Raw genomic sequence first — 17,708 nt, 5'->3', positions numbered from 1 at the left:
TAGATTAGTGTTCACTGCAGTCAGTGTCAGTAATCATGGGAGATTCTGTCACTTTAAACGCTGATAATACTGAAATACAGAGAGATGATTCAGTGGATTAATAATGATTTACAGTCATCGCTGACATCACTACTTTTAACAATTAAGATTCATTTAATGTTGCTTTGCATTACAGTCAAATTAAATGTCTAAGCTGTTAGTTATATTAATAGTTTATTTGCCCTTCTCAATGTTCTGTGTATGTTGTGTTAATTCAGTTTGTTTAAAACATGTAAAAGTGAAAATCAGCTCATTTCTCATGTTTATTGCTCACGGATATAAAATGAGCAGCTTGAATATTTGATCAGAATAAGAGTTCAACACAATACAGCTCTGCAGATAGATTAGTCTCGTTTTTCATTAACAACATTAACATTCTCCAAACATTTCACAATTTATTACAACTAACCCTAAAAATTCTGTTTTTTTTTTCAGACACTTCCGGATCAGTAACGCCTCATGGCAAAGCACGTGAGTCTGATGGTTTGATGAATAATGTCGCTGATGATGGAGTGAATAAGAAACGGGACGAGTCTTTAAGTTAAAGAGTCTCTCAGCATCACTGCTGTAAATCACTGTTACATCATCAACATTCAAATTCAGTTGCAAAAGAGATCCAGAGTCTGAGAGCAGATATCTGATGTGTCTTTTAGTGACGGATCAATGAGTTTAACATTTAAAATAACTTTATTTCCTGAAGTCTCCGTTGATTTGTGTCTGTTTTGTTCATTCTGAATGTTTCTGTGATTTCCATCATGTTTACTGAACTCTTCGTCATTGAGGAGCTGCAGCATTACACACTAACTATTCTTTATTTTACCTCATATGCTCTCTCCTGGGTCACACAAAGGCCAGGAAACTAATATAAGTACTTTTATATAAAATCATACTATAATATTGAAAAATATACTATATGAATCATTAAACTGAAACTCCGAGTGAACAAACAGAAGTTTATAATGTTCAGTGTTTGATTTGTGGACTTTATCAACTTAAGATTTTACACCAACATCTGAATATCTGTGAATATTGTAGAAATGAAATGTAGACTTTAAGTGACATGAGGGATAATAATCTCAGTTTAATGTTTCATGATGTTACTGACCGTGTCTGAATAACTGTGATTGATTCTTCTACAGGTGAATATATCTTAAACCCGGTAAAGGAGGGAGATTCTGTCATTGGTGAGTAACTCAAGTTTTCAGTGCAGTAATTATCATATTTAAATGAGTTTAATGTCCTGATGTTTTCAGTGCAGTAATTATCGTATTTAAATGAGTTTATTGTCCTGATGTTTTCAGTGCAGTAATTATCATATTTAAATGAGTTTAATGTCCTGATGTTTTCAGTGCAGTAATTATCATATTTAAATGAGTTTAATGTCCTGATGTTTTCAGTGCAGTAATTATCATATTTAAATGAGTTTAACATCCTGATGTGTTCAGTGCAGTAATTATCATATTTAAATGAGTTTATTGTCCTGATGTGTTCAGTGCAGTAATTATCATATTTAAATGAGTTTAATGTCCTGATGTTTTCAGTGCAGTAATTATCATATTTAAATTAGTTTAATGTCCTGATGTTTTAAGTGCAGTAATTATCATATTTAAATTAGTTTAATGTCCTGATGTTTTAAGTGCAGTAATTATCATATTTAAATTAGTTTAATGTCCTGATGTTTTAAGTGCAGTAATTATTAGTGGTGGGAATCTCTAGACACCTTACGATTCGATTGCGATTCAGACAGCTGCAATTCGATTATAAAACGATTATCGATGCATCTTGATGCATCTTTTTTCAATACAGAATTTTTTCTCACTGACTGCTTTGTACTTTTAAAGCAAAATATTTGTAATGATTCATAATTAATTTACTTCCAATAACTTTTATTAATACAACAATGGAAGCAATGTGGCAAGTCAAATCAGACAAAAAATAAACATTTTTCTGAGCCAAAAATCATATAAACTTTCTGTACTAGCAGCTCTCATACAAAAAATGATGCTTGTGGCATATTCTGAACAACTTGTAAATTGCACTTAAATTAAAGATATAATATAAATTGCACTTATACGATGATAAATAAGAGTCTAAAGTTTCTGACTTTAAACTAAATCCTGAACATAAAAGAATCCCTCAGATAAAAAAAAACAAACATTTTGCTTTATACCACAATAAAAAGCAGAGGGGAGTCAAACTGTTGACTGAGGAAACATCTCCTGATTCTTACTCCACCATCTGAGAGGGTCCTCGGATAGAGGGAGTGATGGAGCACTACGGTACTTGGCCACTTCCTCCTCAGCTCTGGCATAGGCAGACATGGGCTGCTGCTGGACTATCAGTAAAAGTCTGCCCTAACAGGTTCTCTAGCAGAGATGATGACTGACCTTCTTTTGGAAGCAGGGCTTTGGTGTTGCTCCTCCTCACTGGTCGGGTGTTGTGCTCTGGGTTTTCCTCTTCTACCCTCACCTCTTGCTGTAGTTAAACACAATGAGAAAAACAGATAAACACAAAGGCTTTAAAAAAAAATTATCAGTGTCCGTATATTCAATCCAAACATTTTAATAAAATTAATACACATTTTCCTGTTCTATTCAATATAAAAAAACATTGTATTATTATGGAATATTTGTTATTTAATCAATTGGATAAGTTAAAAAATGAAATGTCTTATGCCCAGACTGACATTTTAAATTAAGTAAATGGCAGAATTACCTCCTATTGATGCCGCCTCAGCAAGCACACTTCCATACGTCTCCACTCTCTCCTCCTCAGAAAGAAAAGGCATGCCCTTAAATCACGGGTCCAGAGTAGAGGCTGTGAAAAGAGTGCTTCTCTCTTGCTCGCTAGAGTATCTCTTGCTGAGGTCCCCATTGATGGCCTGCTTTATGTCCTGGACAAATGATGAATCTCCAATACTGTCCTTTGTGTTGTGGATGAGCTGAGCTTGCAAAGGAGCAATCAAAGAGATGGAGGGGCTGCTCTCCTCTGACAGGAGAGTAGTTGCAACTGTCATTGGCTTCAGAGCCTTGATAAAATCCTCTGCATTTGAGATATCTGCTTCACTGAGAGTACAGGTGTCAGACTCTCTTCTCCTTACCTGAGGAGACAGTAAGGCAGCGCGAGACTACAGGCTGTTGCTCCAGAAACCTGTCAACCATCTCGTATGCACTGTTCCACCTGGTGCTCACGCCTGTTTCAGCTTGTGTTTCGGCAGACCAAGTGCACCTGCTTCTCTTCAAGCTGCTGTTTTGCCGTGGTGCTGCGGTGAAAAACGTGGTAATACGCCTCACCCTCCCTAGTAGCCTTGACACAGTGGGCAACTTCAGCTCGCTGAGAGGCCAAGTTTAGCGTGTGTGCAAAGCATTTCACATGCAGGAATTGGCCCAGTTCTGCAGCCCGATCATGTTTGATGCGTTATCAGTTACTAAAACGAAATCTTTCAGAGTGATCTTCCATTCTTCTGCTACATTCTTTAACAGCTCAGCCATATTTGCACCCGTGTGGCTCTCTATGGGCTGCTCTTGTTCGAGCACATGTGACACTATCTGCCACTCATCCGTGATAAAATGTGCAGTTACCATCACATACCATTCTGTGGCAATGGATGTCCACGCATCACAGGTTAGCGCTATCCTTGTTGCTTTCTTTAGCTTACTCAGTTGCATCGATTAGCCTTTTCGAGCTGGGTGGAAGCTTTGACATCGCTTGCTCGATTGTCGCCTGGTTCGCAGCTACAACTGGCAGTTTATTTTCTTCCTCTGGTTGGAAACGTGTAATATGGTTTTTCATGTTTGTCGTGTTTACAAAATATTTTATTTTAGTTTGACACAACTTGCATACAGTGTGGCTCTTGTCCAACTCACGCTTCCTTCATCTTCATAGAATCCAAAGTGCTGCCATACACTTGCTTTTAATCCCGAGGTTGCCGGTCGAATTTCCTGCTGAGCCATCTGTGTTAAGTGCATGCCAAAAGACTGTGTGTGGTTGCACACTTACGAGGTCCATCTTTTATGTCCGTCAACATTACGTTAGCAATAAACATTCATAAAATCGATGCTTGAGTTTGTGAATTGATTCAGAATCGTGCAAGTCCGCGATCGTGACTTGATCATGATTACTGTTCATATGCAGTGAGATCCAGCAGATGGAAAATGACTTCAATAAATCAGATGATTTTTAGAAGGAATAACAATTTTATTTTACAGAAATTAATAAAAGTATAAAATAATGAGAATAAATGTAATAATACAGAAAACTGTATTATTGATTATAAAAGAAATGTTAAGTACATATATCTTAAGGATATATCAAGGACTAAGTTCTGGAATTAACCTAATAAAAGTACAATGTCTTTATCTAATGAACTAAGTTTTAAAAGAAAGAAGTCAAAGTACGGATAATAAGATGAGGCCTCACAGTTGGAGATCAGGTGTGAAGAGCGAGAGAGTTGAGGTGTTAGTCTGACAATCAAAGATCAATTAAGGGTTTTATACCCAACCAATACACAATGTACCAGACAACTCCTCTCTTAGGCACAACGAGTTCTGTACAAGTTGAGGTTGTAATTCAGGGTGTCCGGTCACACTGTTATGACCAATTGAAGTGTGAAAGCTGCGGTTGGAAAATACAAGATTCATGCATTCTGAGCAAAAGCGCTCGTAAATATCATGCTCAGCACAGTACGCACATACAGATGTCGGCAACATCCTGTGTATGCGGCTGACTGAACAAATAACAATTATAAATGTACATGAATAAACAAATGAATACAAGGATAACATGCAGTGATGATGTCTTATAGCTGGTTACAGGAATGTGAACATAAATGTGACCAGCTTGTATAATATCAATAAGAAAAGGTATCAAATATAGAAATGACTCGTCACTTGCATCATGTTCACATTGTTTATCGAGATCATTTGATCAATTACTCCAGCAGATATTTCATTACAGTTGCTTGAATTCAGTTTTTGTGATTTTATGTGTGAATGTCTTGGAAAATCTTTGAGAGATTCTTCAGAGTCCCACGTTCCAGATGCCAAAGTTAGTTTATTGTGTAACCAACAAACTTGAGACCGGTCAGCTGTCCATTCTGTCTGTCTTAGTCTAAAACCTCCTCTTCTATACAGTTTATCTGGCATTACCTCATTTCTATGCCCCTTCATTATTTTTGTAACCAATGGATACTATTCGCCACCATTATCTCACAGAACCTTTTGATATCTTTTTACTAGTAGAAACTTATCTTTTTAATTACTTTGACCACTAGTTGTTTTTACTCCTTATCTTCAGCTGTGTTTCAAGGTCCTTGGCCTCATTATTTTGTTACAGCTGGTGCTCTTTGTGTTTTTTGCAGCATCAACTTTTAGTAACCTCATATGCTCTCTCCTGGGTCACACAAAGGCCAGGAAACTCATATAAGTACTTTTATATAAAAACATACTATAATATTGAAAAATATACTATATGAATAATCAAACTGAAACTCTGAGTGAACAAACAGAAGTTTATAATGTTCAGTGTTTGATTTGTGGACTTTATCAACTTAAGATTTTACACCAACATCTGAATATCTGTGAATATTGTAGAAATGAAATGTAGACTTTAAGTGACATGAGGGATAATAATCTCAGTTTAATGTTTCATGATGTTACTGACCGTGTCTGAATAACTGTGATTGTTTCTTCTCCAGATGAATATATCTTAAACCCGTTAACGGAGGAAGATTCTGGTGAGTAACTCAAGTTTTCAGTGCAGTAATTATCATATTTAAATGAGTTTATTGTCCTGATGTGTTCAGTGCAGTAATTATCATATTTAAATGAGTTTATTGTCCTGATGTTTTCAGTGCAGTAATTATCATATTTAAATGAGTTTAATGTCCTGATGTTTTCAGTGCAGTAATTATCATATTTAAATTAGTTTAATGTCCTGATGTTTTAAGTGCAGTAATTATCATATTTAAATTAGTTTAATGTCCTGATGTTTTAAGTGCAGTAATTATCATATTTAAATTAGTTTAATGTCCTGATGTTTTAAGTGCAGTAATTATTAGTGGTGGGAATCTCTAGACACCTTACGATTCGATTGCGATTCAGACAGCTGCAATTCGATTATAAAACGATTATCGATGCATCTTGATGCATCTTTTTTTCAATACAGAATTTTTTTCTCACTGACTGCTTTGTACTTTTAAAGCAAAATATTTGTAATGATTCATAATTAATTTACTTCCAATAACTTTTATTAATACAACAATGGAAGCAATGTGGCAAGTCAAATCAGACAAAAAAATAAACATTTTTCTGAGCCAAAAATCATATAAACTTTCTGTACTAGCAGCTCTCATACAAAAATGATGCTTGTGGCATATTCTGAACAACTTGTAAATTGCACTTAAATTAAAGAAATAATATAAATTGCACTTATACGATGATAAATAAGAGTCTAAAGTTTCTGACTTTAAACTAAATCCTGAACATAAAAGAATCCCTCAGATAAAAAAAACAAACATTTTGCTTTATACCACAATAAAAAGCAGAGGGGAGTCAAACTGTTGACTGAGGAAACATCTCCTGATTCTTACTCCACCATCTGAGAGGGTCCTCGGATAGAGGGAGTGATGGAGCACTACGGTACTTGGCCACTTCCTCCTCAGCTCTGGCATAGGCAGACATGGGCTGCTGCTGGACTATCAGTAAAAGTCTGCCCCAACAGGTTCTCTAGCAGAGATGATGACGACCTTCTTTTGGAAGCAGGGCTTTGGTGTTGCTCCTCCTCACTGGTCGGGGTGTTGTGCTCTGGGTTTTCCTCTTCTACCCTCACCTCTTGCTGTAGTTAAACACAATGAGAAAAACAGATAAACACAAAGGCTTTAAAAAAAAATTATCAGTGTCCGTATATTCAATCCAAACATTTTAATAAAATTAATACACATTTTCCTGTTCTATTCAATATAAAAAAACATTGTATTATTATGGAATATTTGTTATTTAATCAATTGGATAAGTTAAAAATGAAATGTCTTATGCCCAGACTGACATTTTAAATTAAGTAAATGGCAGAATTACCTCCTATTGATGCCGCCTCAGCAAGCACACTTCCATACGTCTCCACTCTCTCCTCCTCAGAAAGAAAAGGCATGCCCTTAAATCACGGGTCCAGAGTAGAGGCTGTGAAAAGATGCTTCTCTCTTGCTCGCTAGAGTATCTCTTGCTGAGGTCCCCATTGATGGCCTGCTTTATGTCCTGGACAAATGATGAATCTCCAATACTGTCCTTTGTGTTGTGGATGAGCTGAGCTTGCAAAGGAGCAATCAAAGAGATGGAGGGGCTGCTCTCCTCTGACAGGAGAGTAGTTGCAACTGTCATTGGCTTCAGAGCCTTGATAAAATCCTCTGCATTTGAGATATCTGCTTCACTGAGAGTACAGATGTCAGACTCTCTTCTCCTTACCTGAGGAGACAGTAAGGCAGCGCAGACTACAGGCTGTTGCTCCAGAAACCTGTCAACCATCTCGTATGCACTGTTCCACCTGGCGCTCACGTCTGTTTCAGCTTGTGTTTCGGCAGACCAAGTGCACCTGCTTCTCTTCAAGCTGCTGTTTTGCCGTGGTGCTGCGGTGAAAAAACGTGGTAATACGTCTCACCCTCCCTAGTAGCCTTGACACAGTGGGCAACTTCAGCGCTCGCTGAGAGGCCAAGTTTAGCGTGTGTGCAAAGCATTTCACATGCAGGAATTGGCCCAGTTCTGCAGCGACGATCATGTTTGATGCGTTATCTGTTACTAAAACTAAATCTTTCATAGTGATCTTCCATTCCTCTGCTACATTCTTTAACAGCTCAGCCATATTTGCACCCGTGTGGCTCTCATGGGCTGCTCTTGTTTGGAGCACATGTGACACTATCTGCCACTCATCCGTGATAAAATGTGCAGTTACCATCACATACGATTCTGTGGCAATGGATGTCCACGCATCACAGGTTAGCACTCTCCTTGTTGCTTTCTTTAGCGACTCAATCACATCGATTAGCCTTTTCGGAGCTGGGAGGAAGCTTTGACATCGCTTGCTTGATTGTCGTCTTGTTCGCAGCTACAACCGGCAGTTTATTTTCTTCCTCTGGTTGGAAACATGTAATATTGTTTTTCATGTTTGTCGTGTTTCCAAAATATTTTATTTTAGTTTGACACAACTTGCATACAGTGTGGCTCTTGTCCAACTCACGTTTCCCTTCATCTTCATAGAATCCAAAGTGCTGCCATACACTTGCTTTTAATCCCGAGGGTGCCGGTCGAATTTCCTGCTGAGCCATCTGTGTTAAGTGCATGCCAAAAGACTGTGTATGGTTGCACACTTACGAGGTCCATCTTTTGCGTTCCGTCAACATTACGTTAGCAATAAACATTCATAAAATCGATGCTTGAGTTTGTGAATTGATTCAGAATCGTGCAAGTCCGCATCGTGACTTGATCATGATTACTGTTCATATGCAGTGAGATCCAGCAGATGGAAAATGACTTCAATAAATCAGATGATTTTTAGAAGGAATAACAATTTTATTTTACAGAAATTAATAAAAGTATAAAATAATGAGAATAAATGTAATAATACAGAAAACTGTATTATTGATTATAAAAGAAATGTTAAGTACATATATCTTAAGGATATATCAAGGACTAAGTCCTGGAATTAACCTAATAAAAGTACAATGTCTTTATCTAATGAACTAAGTTTTAAAAGAAAGAAGTTAAAGTACAGATAATAAGATGAGGCCTCACAGTTGGAGATCAGGTGTGAAGAGCGAGAGAGTTGAGGTGTTAGTCTGACAATCAAAGATCAATTAAGGGTTTTATACCCAACCAATACACAATGTACCAGACAACTCCTCTCTTAGGCACAACGAGTTCTGTACAAGTTGAGGTCGTAATTCAGGGTGTCAAGTCACACTGTTATGACCAATTGAAGTGTGAAAGCTGCGGTTGGAAAATACAAGATTCATGCATTCATTCTGAGCAAAAGCGCTCGTAAATATCATGCTCAGCACAGTACGCACATACAGATGTCGGCAACATCCTGTGTATGCGGCTAACTGAACAAATAACAATTATAAATGTACATGCATAAACAAAGGAATACAAGGATAACATGTGCAGTGATGATGTCTTATAGCTGGTTACAGGAATGTGAACATAAATGTGACCAGCTTGTATAATATCAATAAGAAAAGGTATAAAATATAGAAATGACTCTAGTCACTTGCATCATGTTCACATTGTTTATCGAGATCATTTGATCAATTACTCCAGCAGATATTTCATTACAGTTGCTTGAATTCAGTTTTTGTGATTTTATGTGTGAATGTCTTGGAAAATCTTTGAGAGATTCTTCAGAGTCCCACGTTCCAGATGCCAAAGTTAGTTTATTGTGTCACCAACAAACTTGAGAAAGGTCAGCTGTCCATTCTGTCTGTCTTAGTCTAAAACCTCCTCTTCTATACAGTTTATCTGGCATTACCTCATTTCTATGCCCCTTCATTATTTTTGTAACCAATGGATACTATTCGCCACCATTATCTCACAGAACCTTTTGATATCTTTTTACTAGTAGAAACTTATCTTTTTAATTACTTTGACCACTAGTTGTTTTTACTCCTTATCTTCAGCTGTGTTTCAAGGCCCTTGGCCTCATTATTTTGTTACAGCTGGTGCTCTTTGTGTTTTTTGCAGCATCAACTTTTAGTAACCTCATATGCTCTCTCCTGGGTCACACAAAGGCCAGGAAACTCATATAAGTACTTTTATATAAAAACATACTATAATATTGAAAAATATACTATATGAATAATCAAACTGAAACTCTGAGTGAACAAACAGAAGTTTATAATGTTCAGTGTTTGATTTGTGGACTTTATCAACTTAAGATTTTACACCAACATCTGAATATCTGTGAATATTGTAGAAATGAAATGTAGACTGTAAGTGACATGAGGGATAATAATCTCAGTTTAATGTTTCATGATGTTACTGACCGTGTCTGAATAACTGTGATTGTTTCTTCTCCAGATGAATATATCTTAAACCCGTTAACGGAGGGAGATTCTGGTGAGTAACTCAAGTTTTCAGTGCAGTAATTATCATATTTAAATGAGTTTATTGTCCTGATGTTTTCAGTGCAGTAATTATCATATTTAAATTAGTTTAACGTCCTGATGTTTTCAGTGCCGTAATTATCATATTTAAATGAGTTTAATGTCCTGATGTTTTCAGTGCAGTAATTATCATATTTAAATTAGTTTAACGTCCTGATGTTTTCAGTGCAGTAATTATCATATTTAAATAAGTTTAATGTCCTGATGTTTTCAGTGCAGTGATTATCATATTTAAATGAGTTTAATGTCCAGTAATTATCATATTTAAATGAGTTTAACGTCCTGATGTTTTCAGTGCCGTAATTATCATATTTAAATAAGTTTAATGTCCTGATGTTTTCAGTGCAGTGATTATCATATTTAAACGAGTTTAATGTCCTGATGTTTTCAGTGCAGTAATTATCATATTTAAATGAGTTTAATGTCCTGATGTTTTCAGTGCAGTAATTATCATATTTAAATGAGTTTAATGTCCTGATGTTTTCAGTGCAGTAATTATCATATTTAAATAAGTTTAATGTCCTGATGTTTTCAGTGCAGTGATTATCATATTTAAATGAGTTTAATGTCCTGATGTTTTCAGTGCAGTAATTATCATATTTAAATGAGTTTAATGTCCTGATGTTTTCAGTGCAGTAATTATCATATTTAAATGAGTTTAATATCCTGAAGTTTCCTCAGTTTACGTTAAATGAAACTTAATTTGAATAAGATTAATTCTTGTAATCGGGGGTGAAAGAACGATCTGAAAACTGAGACGCATTGTAAAGCTCAAATGTTTGACTCATGAATATTAATTATCTGATGTTTGCTCATTAGTTATAGTAGATTAGTGTTCACTCCAGTCAGTGTCAGTAATCATGGGAGATTCTGTCACTTTAAACGCTGATAATACTGAAATACAGAGAGATGATTCAGTGGATTAATAATGATTTACAGTCATCGCTGACATCACTACTTTTAACAATTAAGATTAATTTAATGTTGCTTTGCATTACAGTCAAATGAAATGTCTAAGCTGTTAGTTATATTAATAGTTTATTTGCCCTTCTCAATGTTCTGTGTATGTTGTGTTAATTCAGTTTGTTTAAAACATGTAAAAGTGAAAATCAGCTCATTTCTCATGTTTATTGCTCACGGATATAAAATGAACAGCTTGAATATTTGATCAGAATAAGAGTTCAACACAATACAGCTCTGCAGATAGATTAGTCTCGTTTTCATTAACAACATTATCATTCTCCAAACATTTCACAATTTATTACAACTAACCCTAAAAATTCTGTTTTTTTTTCAGACACTTCCGGATCAGTAACGCCTCATGGCAAAGCACGTGAGTCTGATGGTTTGATGAATAATGTCGCTGATGATGGAGTGAATAAGAAACGGGACGAGTCTTTAAGTTAAAGAGTCTCTCAGCATCACTGTGTAAATCACTGTTACATCATCAACATTCAAATTCAGTTGCAAAAGAGATCCAGAGTCTCAGAGCAGATATCTGATGTGTCTTTTAGTGACGGATCAATGAGTTTAACATTTAAAATAACTTTATTTCCTGAAGTCTCCGTTGATTGGTGTCTGTTTTGTTCATTCTGAATGTTTCTGTGATTTCCATCATGTTTACTGAACTCTTCTTCATTGAGTAGCTGCAGCATTACACACTAACTATTCTTTATTTTACCTCATATGCTCTCTCCTGGGTCACACAAAGGCCAGGAAACTAATATAAGTACTTTTATATAAAATCATACTATAATATTGAAAAATATACTATATGAATCATTAAACTGAAACTCCGAGTGAACAAACAGAAGTTTATAATGTTCAGTGTTTGATTTGTGGACTTTATCAACTTAAGATTTTACACCAACATCTGAATATCTGTGAATATTGTAAAAATGAAATGTAGACTGTAAGTGACATGAGGGATAATAATCTCAGTTTAATGTTTCCTGATGTTACTGACAGTGTCTGAATAACTGTGATTGATTCTTCTACAGGTGAATATATCATAAACCCGGTAAAGGAGGGAGATTCTGACATTGGTGAGTAACTCAAGTTTTCAGTGCAGTAATTATCATATTTAAATGAGTTTAATGTCCTGATGTTTTCAGTGCAGTAATTATCATATTTAAATGAGTTTAATATCCTGAAGTTTCCTCAGTTTACGTTAAATGAAACTTAATTTGAATAAGATTAATTCTTGTAATCGGGGGTGAAAGAACGATCTGAAAACTGAGACGCATTGTAAAGCTCAAATGTTTGACTCATGAATATTAATTATCTGATGTTTGCTCATTAGTTATAGTAGATTAGTGTTCACTCCAGTCAGTGTCAGTAATCATGGGAGATTCTGTCACTTTAAACGCTGATAATACTGAAATACAGAGATGATTCAGTGGATTAATAATGATTTACAGTCATCAGCTGACATCACTACTTTTAACAATTAAGATTAATTTAATGTTGCTTTGCATTACAGTCAAATGAAATGTCTAAGCTGTTAGTTATATTAATAGTTTATTTGCCCTTCTCAATGTTCTGTGTATGTTGTGTTAATTCAGTTTGTTTAAAACATGTAAAAGTGAAAATCAGCTCATTTCTCATGTTTATTGCTCACGGATATAAAATGAACAGCTTGAATATTTGATCAGAATAAGAGTTCAACACAATACAGCTCTGCAGATAGATTAGTCTCGTTTTTCATTAACAACATTATCATTCTCCAAACATTTCACAATTTATTACAACTAACCCTAAAAATTCTGTTTTTTTTTCAGACACTTCCGGATCAGTAACGCCTCATGGCAAAGCACGTGAGTCTGATGGTTTGATGAATAATGTCGCTGATGATGGAGTGAATAAGAAACGGGACGAGTCTTTAAGTTAAAGAGACTCTCATCATCACTGCTGTAAATCACTGTTACATCATCAACATTCAAATTCAGTTGCAAAAGAGATCCAGAGTCTCAGAGCAGATATCTGATGTGTCTTTTAGTGACGGATCAATGAGTTTAACATTTAAAATAACTTTATTTCCTGAAGTCTCCGTTGATTGGTGTCTGTTTTGTTCATTCTGAATGTTTCTGTGATTTCCATCATGTTTACTGAACTCTTCTTCATTGAGTAGCTGCAGCATTACACACTAACTATTCTTTATTTTACCTCATATGCTCTCTCCTGGGTCACACAAAGGCCAGGAAACTAATATAAGTACTTTTATATAAAATCATACTATAATATTGAAAAATATACTATATGAATCATTAAACTGAAACTCCGAGTGAACAAACAGAAGTTTATAATGTTCAGTGTTTGATTTGTGGACTTTATCAACTTAAGATTTTACACCAACATCTGAATATCTGTGAATATTGTAAAAATGAAATGTAGACTGTAAGTGACATGAGGGATAATAATCTCAGTTTAATGTTTCCTGATGTTACTGACAGTGTCTGAATAACTGTGATTGATTCTTCTACAGGTGAATATATCATAAACCCGGTAAAGGAGGGAGATTCTGACATTGGTGAGTAACTCAAGTTTTCAGTGCAGTAATTATCATATTTAAATGAGTTTATTGTCCTGAAGTTTTCAGAGAAGTAATTATCATATTTAAATGAGTTTAATGTCCTGAAGTTTTCAGTGCAGTAATTATCATATTTAAATGAGTTTAACATCCTGATGTGTTCAGTGCAGTAATTATCATATTTAAATGAGTTTAATGTTCTGATGTATTCAGTGCAGTAATTATCATATTTAAATGAGTTTAATGTCCTGATGTTTTCAGTGCAGTAATTATCATATTTAAATGAGTTTAATGTCCTGATGTTTTCAGTGCAGTAATTATCATATTTAAATGAGTTTAATGTCCTGATGTTTTCAGTGCAGTAATTATCATATTTAAATGAGTTTAATGTCCTGATGTTTTCAGTGCAGTAATTATCATATTTAAATGAGTTTAATGTCCTGATGTGTTCAGTGCAGTAATTATCATATTTAAATGAGCTTAATGTCCTGATGTTTTCAGTGCAGTAATTATCATATTTAAATGAGTTTAACGTCCTGATATTTTCAGTGCAGTAATTATCATATTTAAATGAGTTTAATGTCCTGATGTTTTCAGTGCAGTAATTAGCGTATTTAAATGAGTTTAATGTCCTGTTGTTTTCAGTGCAGTAATTATCATATTTAAATGAGTTTAATGAATGATCTGAAAACTGAGACACATTGTAAAGCTCAAATGTTTGACTCATGAATATTAATTATCTGATGTTTGCTCATTAGTTATAGTAGATTAGTGTTCACTCCAGTCAGTGTCAGTAATCATGGGAGATTCTGTCACTTTAAACGCTGATAATACTGAAATACAGAGAGATGATTCAGTGGATTAATAATGATTTACAGTCATCGCTGACATCACTACTTTTAACAATTAAGATTAATTTAATGTTGCTTTGCATTACAGTCAAATGAAATGTCTAAGCTGTTAGTTATATTAATAGTTTATTTGCCCTTCTCAGTGTTCTGTGTATGTTGTGTTAATTCAGTTTGTTTAAAACATGTAAAAGTGAAAATCAGCTCATTTATCATGTTTATTGCTCACGGATATAAAATGAGCAGCTTGAATATTTGATCAGAATAAGAGTTCAACACAATACAGCTCTGCAGATAGATTAGTCTCGTTTTTCATTAACAACATTAACATTCTCCAAACGTTTGACAATTTATGACAACTAACCCTAAAAATTCTGGTGGTTTTTTTTCTGTCGATTCTACGCTGTCTCATGGCAAAGCACGTGAGTCTGATAGTTTGTTGAATAACGAGTCTGTTGATGAAGAGAATGAGTTTGGTGATGGTTTGTTGAATAATAAGAAACAGGGGACGAGTCTTGTTTAAGTTAAAGAGACTCTCATCATCACTGCTGTAAATCACTGTTACATCATCAACATTCAAATTCAGTTGCAAAAGAGATCCAGAGTCTGAGAGCAGATATCTGATGTGTCTTTTAGTGACGGATCAATGAGTTTAACATTTAAAATAACTTTATTTCCTAAAGTCTCCGTTGATTTGTGTCTGTTTTGTTCATTCTGAATGTTTCTGTGATTTCCATCATGTTTACTGAACTCTTCTTCATTGAGTAGCTGCAGCATTACACACTAACTATTCTTTCTTTTTACCCCCCAGAACAACCTGCTGATGGAGTGAATAAGTTGGATGTTTTTAATATCGAGGCTGATGATGGAGCGAATGAGTCTGATAGTTTGATGAATAATGCCGCTGCTGATGAAGTGAATAAGAAACAGGTCACAAGTCCTGTTTAAGTTAAAGAGACTCTCAGCATCACTGCTGTAAATCACTGTTACATCATCAACATTCAAATCACATCTACAAAAACATATTTCACATTTTAATGAATCTCGATAAACTCGTCCTGTAAAATGAGAGATCAACATACGCTGTTAAACTCTGAAACTAAAGTGTAAAAAGTGTCTTTATTTTCAATTTGTTTTTGCCATTCACACGTATTAATAATCAAATCCTGCTCTATGATATACATTTTTTATCATTTTAATTGTATACAGGTACAATAACGTTTGACTCTCTTCTATATCATGAGTGTAGACTGCACGCTTTAAATATCTAATATTATATAATCCACATATACAACATCAGTTTTCCTCAAAGTATTGTGTTTTTATTAATCTGACACCACTAACAGGTTCATGTTTAGTTTTAGGTCATTTTAACACTCATGTCCAGTGACTTACACATTGAGTTATTATGCTTTTATTAAAGACATTATCAAACCGCAAGTTTATATTCTTTTAGTATTTTTATTTGACTTTGCGATGTGCTTTAATAGTTTTCTGCTATATTGAATAAGTGCACTTGTTAATTTTATCTGGTAATATTGAGTGTTTTTGTGAAGTCTGAGATTGTGAATTTAATGTTTTAAATACGGTCTGAATATTTCTGCCACTAATCACAGGGTTGGTGGTTCGATTCCCGGCCCACATGCCGAAGTGTCCTTGGGCAAGACACTGAACCCCAAGTTGCTCCCAATGGCAGGCTAGCACCTTGCATGCAGCTCTGCCACCATTGGTGTGTGAATGGGTGAATGAGACACAGTGTCAAGTGTTTTGAATGCCGCTAAGGTTAAAAAGGCACTATATAAGTGCAAACCATTTATTAACTGCTGTTCTGATGTGAAATACATACAAGCTTTTAACTTCAGCTTCAGATAATCCTGCCAAATATGCATGTATGTTAATCTGTATTATGACCAAAAAATAAATAAAATATATCAATGTATGTATGTTGTGTCAGTGTTTGTTCATGTGTGTTTTATTAGAGAGAGAGAGAGTTTGTACTTGAACACTCTGACAGTGATTTACAGTTTGATTTTACACATTTCTCCAAACCGACAGATGTTTTAATAATACATTATATTTATAATGTGCTTTTCTAGAACCCAAAGCACTACAAACAGATGCCAGCTTGAGTGTAGAAGGACGCTGCTGAAGAGTAAATGAGAAGGCTTGTAAAGTGTAACTGAGTCACAGATATAAGAAGGGGCGTTCCATGCACAATAGTGTGAGTGAGAGTTTTAAATCAACACGTGACTGAACAGGAAGACAATGCAAACTATAAATCACGCCTGTGATGTGCTGACGTGATGGAGTAGAAGTGAGAACACGTGCTGCTGGATTCTGAATATATTGTAGCTGTTTGATAGATTTATAGACCAACAAATAATTACAATAATCAATGCTAGAAGTAACAAATGCAAGAATAAACCTTTCAGCATCAGGCAATGTGATACTCTTAATGTGTGAATCTAATGTCAAATGAGCATCACAAATCACACAAGGTTACGAATATGAGTAGATGGAAGTACGAGACTATCATCCATAATCAAATTGAAATTGTCCCCTTTGAATATCTGCTGGTGTGCCGATGAGAAGAAACTCTGTCTTTGAACAACTCAGTTTTAAAACATGATGGTGCATCACATTGTATTTCCTCATGCTGTTGACTTGTAGAGGAAACATTAATATTGGACTTAGAGCTGATATAGATCTGAGTATCATCAGCATAAAAGTGGTAATTTAAGCCATAATTCCCAATTATTTGCCCCAGAGGAATCATATAAATGCAGAAACGATCCTGGACTCGACTGGAAGTGTTTATTTGAGTTTGTAAAGTCGTGTGGAAGTACTTGTAATGACCAACCGAACAATTCACCCCTTGACTAGTGATTCATCCTAATGACTCGACTCTTTTGAATCGGTTCACTAAAAGATTCATTTGGAGACATTGCAGTACTGCAGTACCCATTTCAAACGCTTGCGGTCAAACTTACATAAAGCACCTTAAAATGAAAAATAATTACACAATAGTAGAAGAAAAGCTGTGATGTGATTTATGGGAACACTAACATTAGCCCAAGGGGAAATGTATTTATTTTTATTGATTACTTTTGAAACATGTCGGCAGTATTCTCTGGGTTTGGTC

General features: G+C 35.1%; 2 protein-coding genes across 18 annotated transcripts in view; one reads left to right on the top strand and one right to left on the bottom strand.

Annotated features, from left to right (window-relative positions):
• Positions 1-16,497, top strand: part of LOC127639741 (uncharacterized) — a 51,201-nt gene extending 34,704 nt beyond the window's left edge. The window contains exons 9-17 of one of the 17 annotated variants that reach the window (XR_007969999.1): positions 475-510; positions 1,179-1,223; positions 5,735-5,773; positions 10,104-10,142; positions 11,487-11,522; positions 12,190-12,234; positions 12,970-13,101; positions 13,674-13,718; positions 15,378-15,471. Coding sequence is in view for 16 of the 17 variants with exons in the window: in XM_052121927.1 (XP_051977887.1) it covers positions 475-510; positions 1,179-1,223; positions 5,735-5,773; positions 10,104-10,142; positions 11,487-11,522; positions 12,190-12,234; positions 12,970-13,005; positions 13,674-13,718; positions 15,378-15,514 (458 nt within the window). In the remaining variant the exon portion in view is untranslated. Of the gene's footprint in view, positions 1-474; positions 511-1,178; positions 1,224-5,734; positions 5,774-10,103; positions 10,143-11,486; positions 11,523-12,189; positions 12,235-12,969; positions 13,102-13,673; positions 13,719-15,377 lie in introns of all 17 variants that reach the window. The other 16 variants (XM_052121927.1, XM_052121928.1, XM_052121933.1 and 13 more) reach the window with 16 other exon arrangements.
• The window catches only part of LOC127639469 (uncharacterized), an 808,968-nt gene that overhangs the window by 65,474 nt on the left and 725,786 nt on the right, over positions 1-17,708 (bottom strand). The gene's annotated exons all lie outside the window — the stretch shown is intronic.

The sequence above is a fragment of the Xyrauchen texanus genome, chromosome 48, assembly GCF_025860055.1.
Source record: "Xyrauchen texanus isolate HMW12.3.18 chromosome 48, RBS_HiC_50CHRs, whole genome shotgun sequence".
NCBI lineage: Eukaryota > Metazoa > Chordata > Actinopteri > Cypriniformes > Catostomidae > Xyrauchen > Xyrauchen texanus.
Note: the sequence above shows the minus strand (reverse complement) of the source record. Positions and strands in the feature narration are given on the sequence as shown.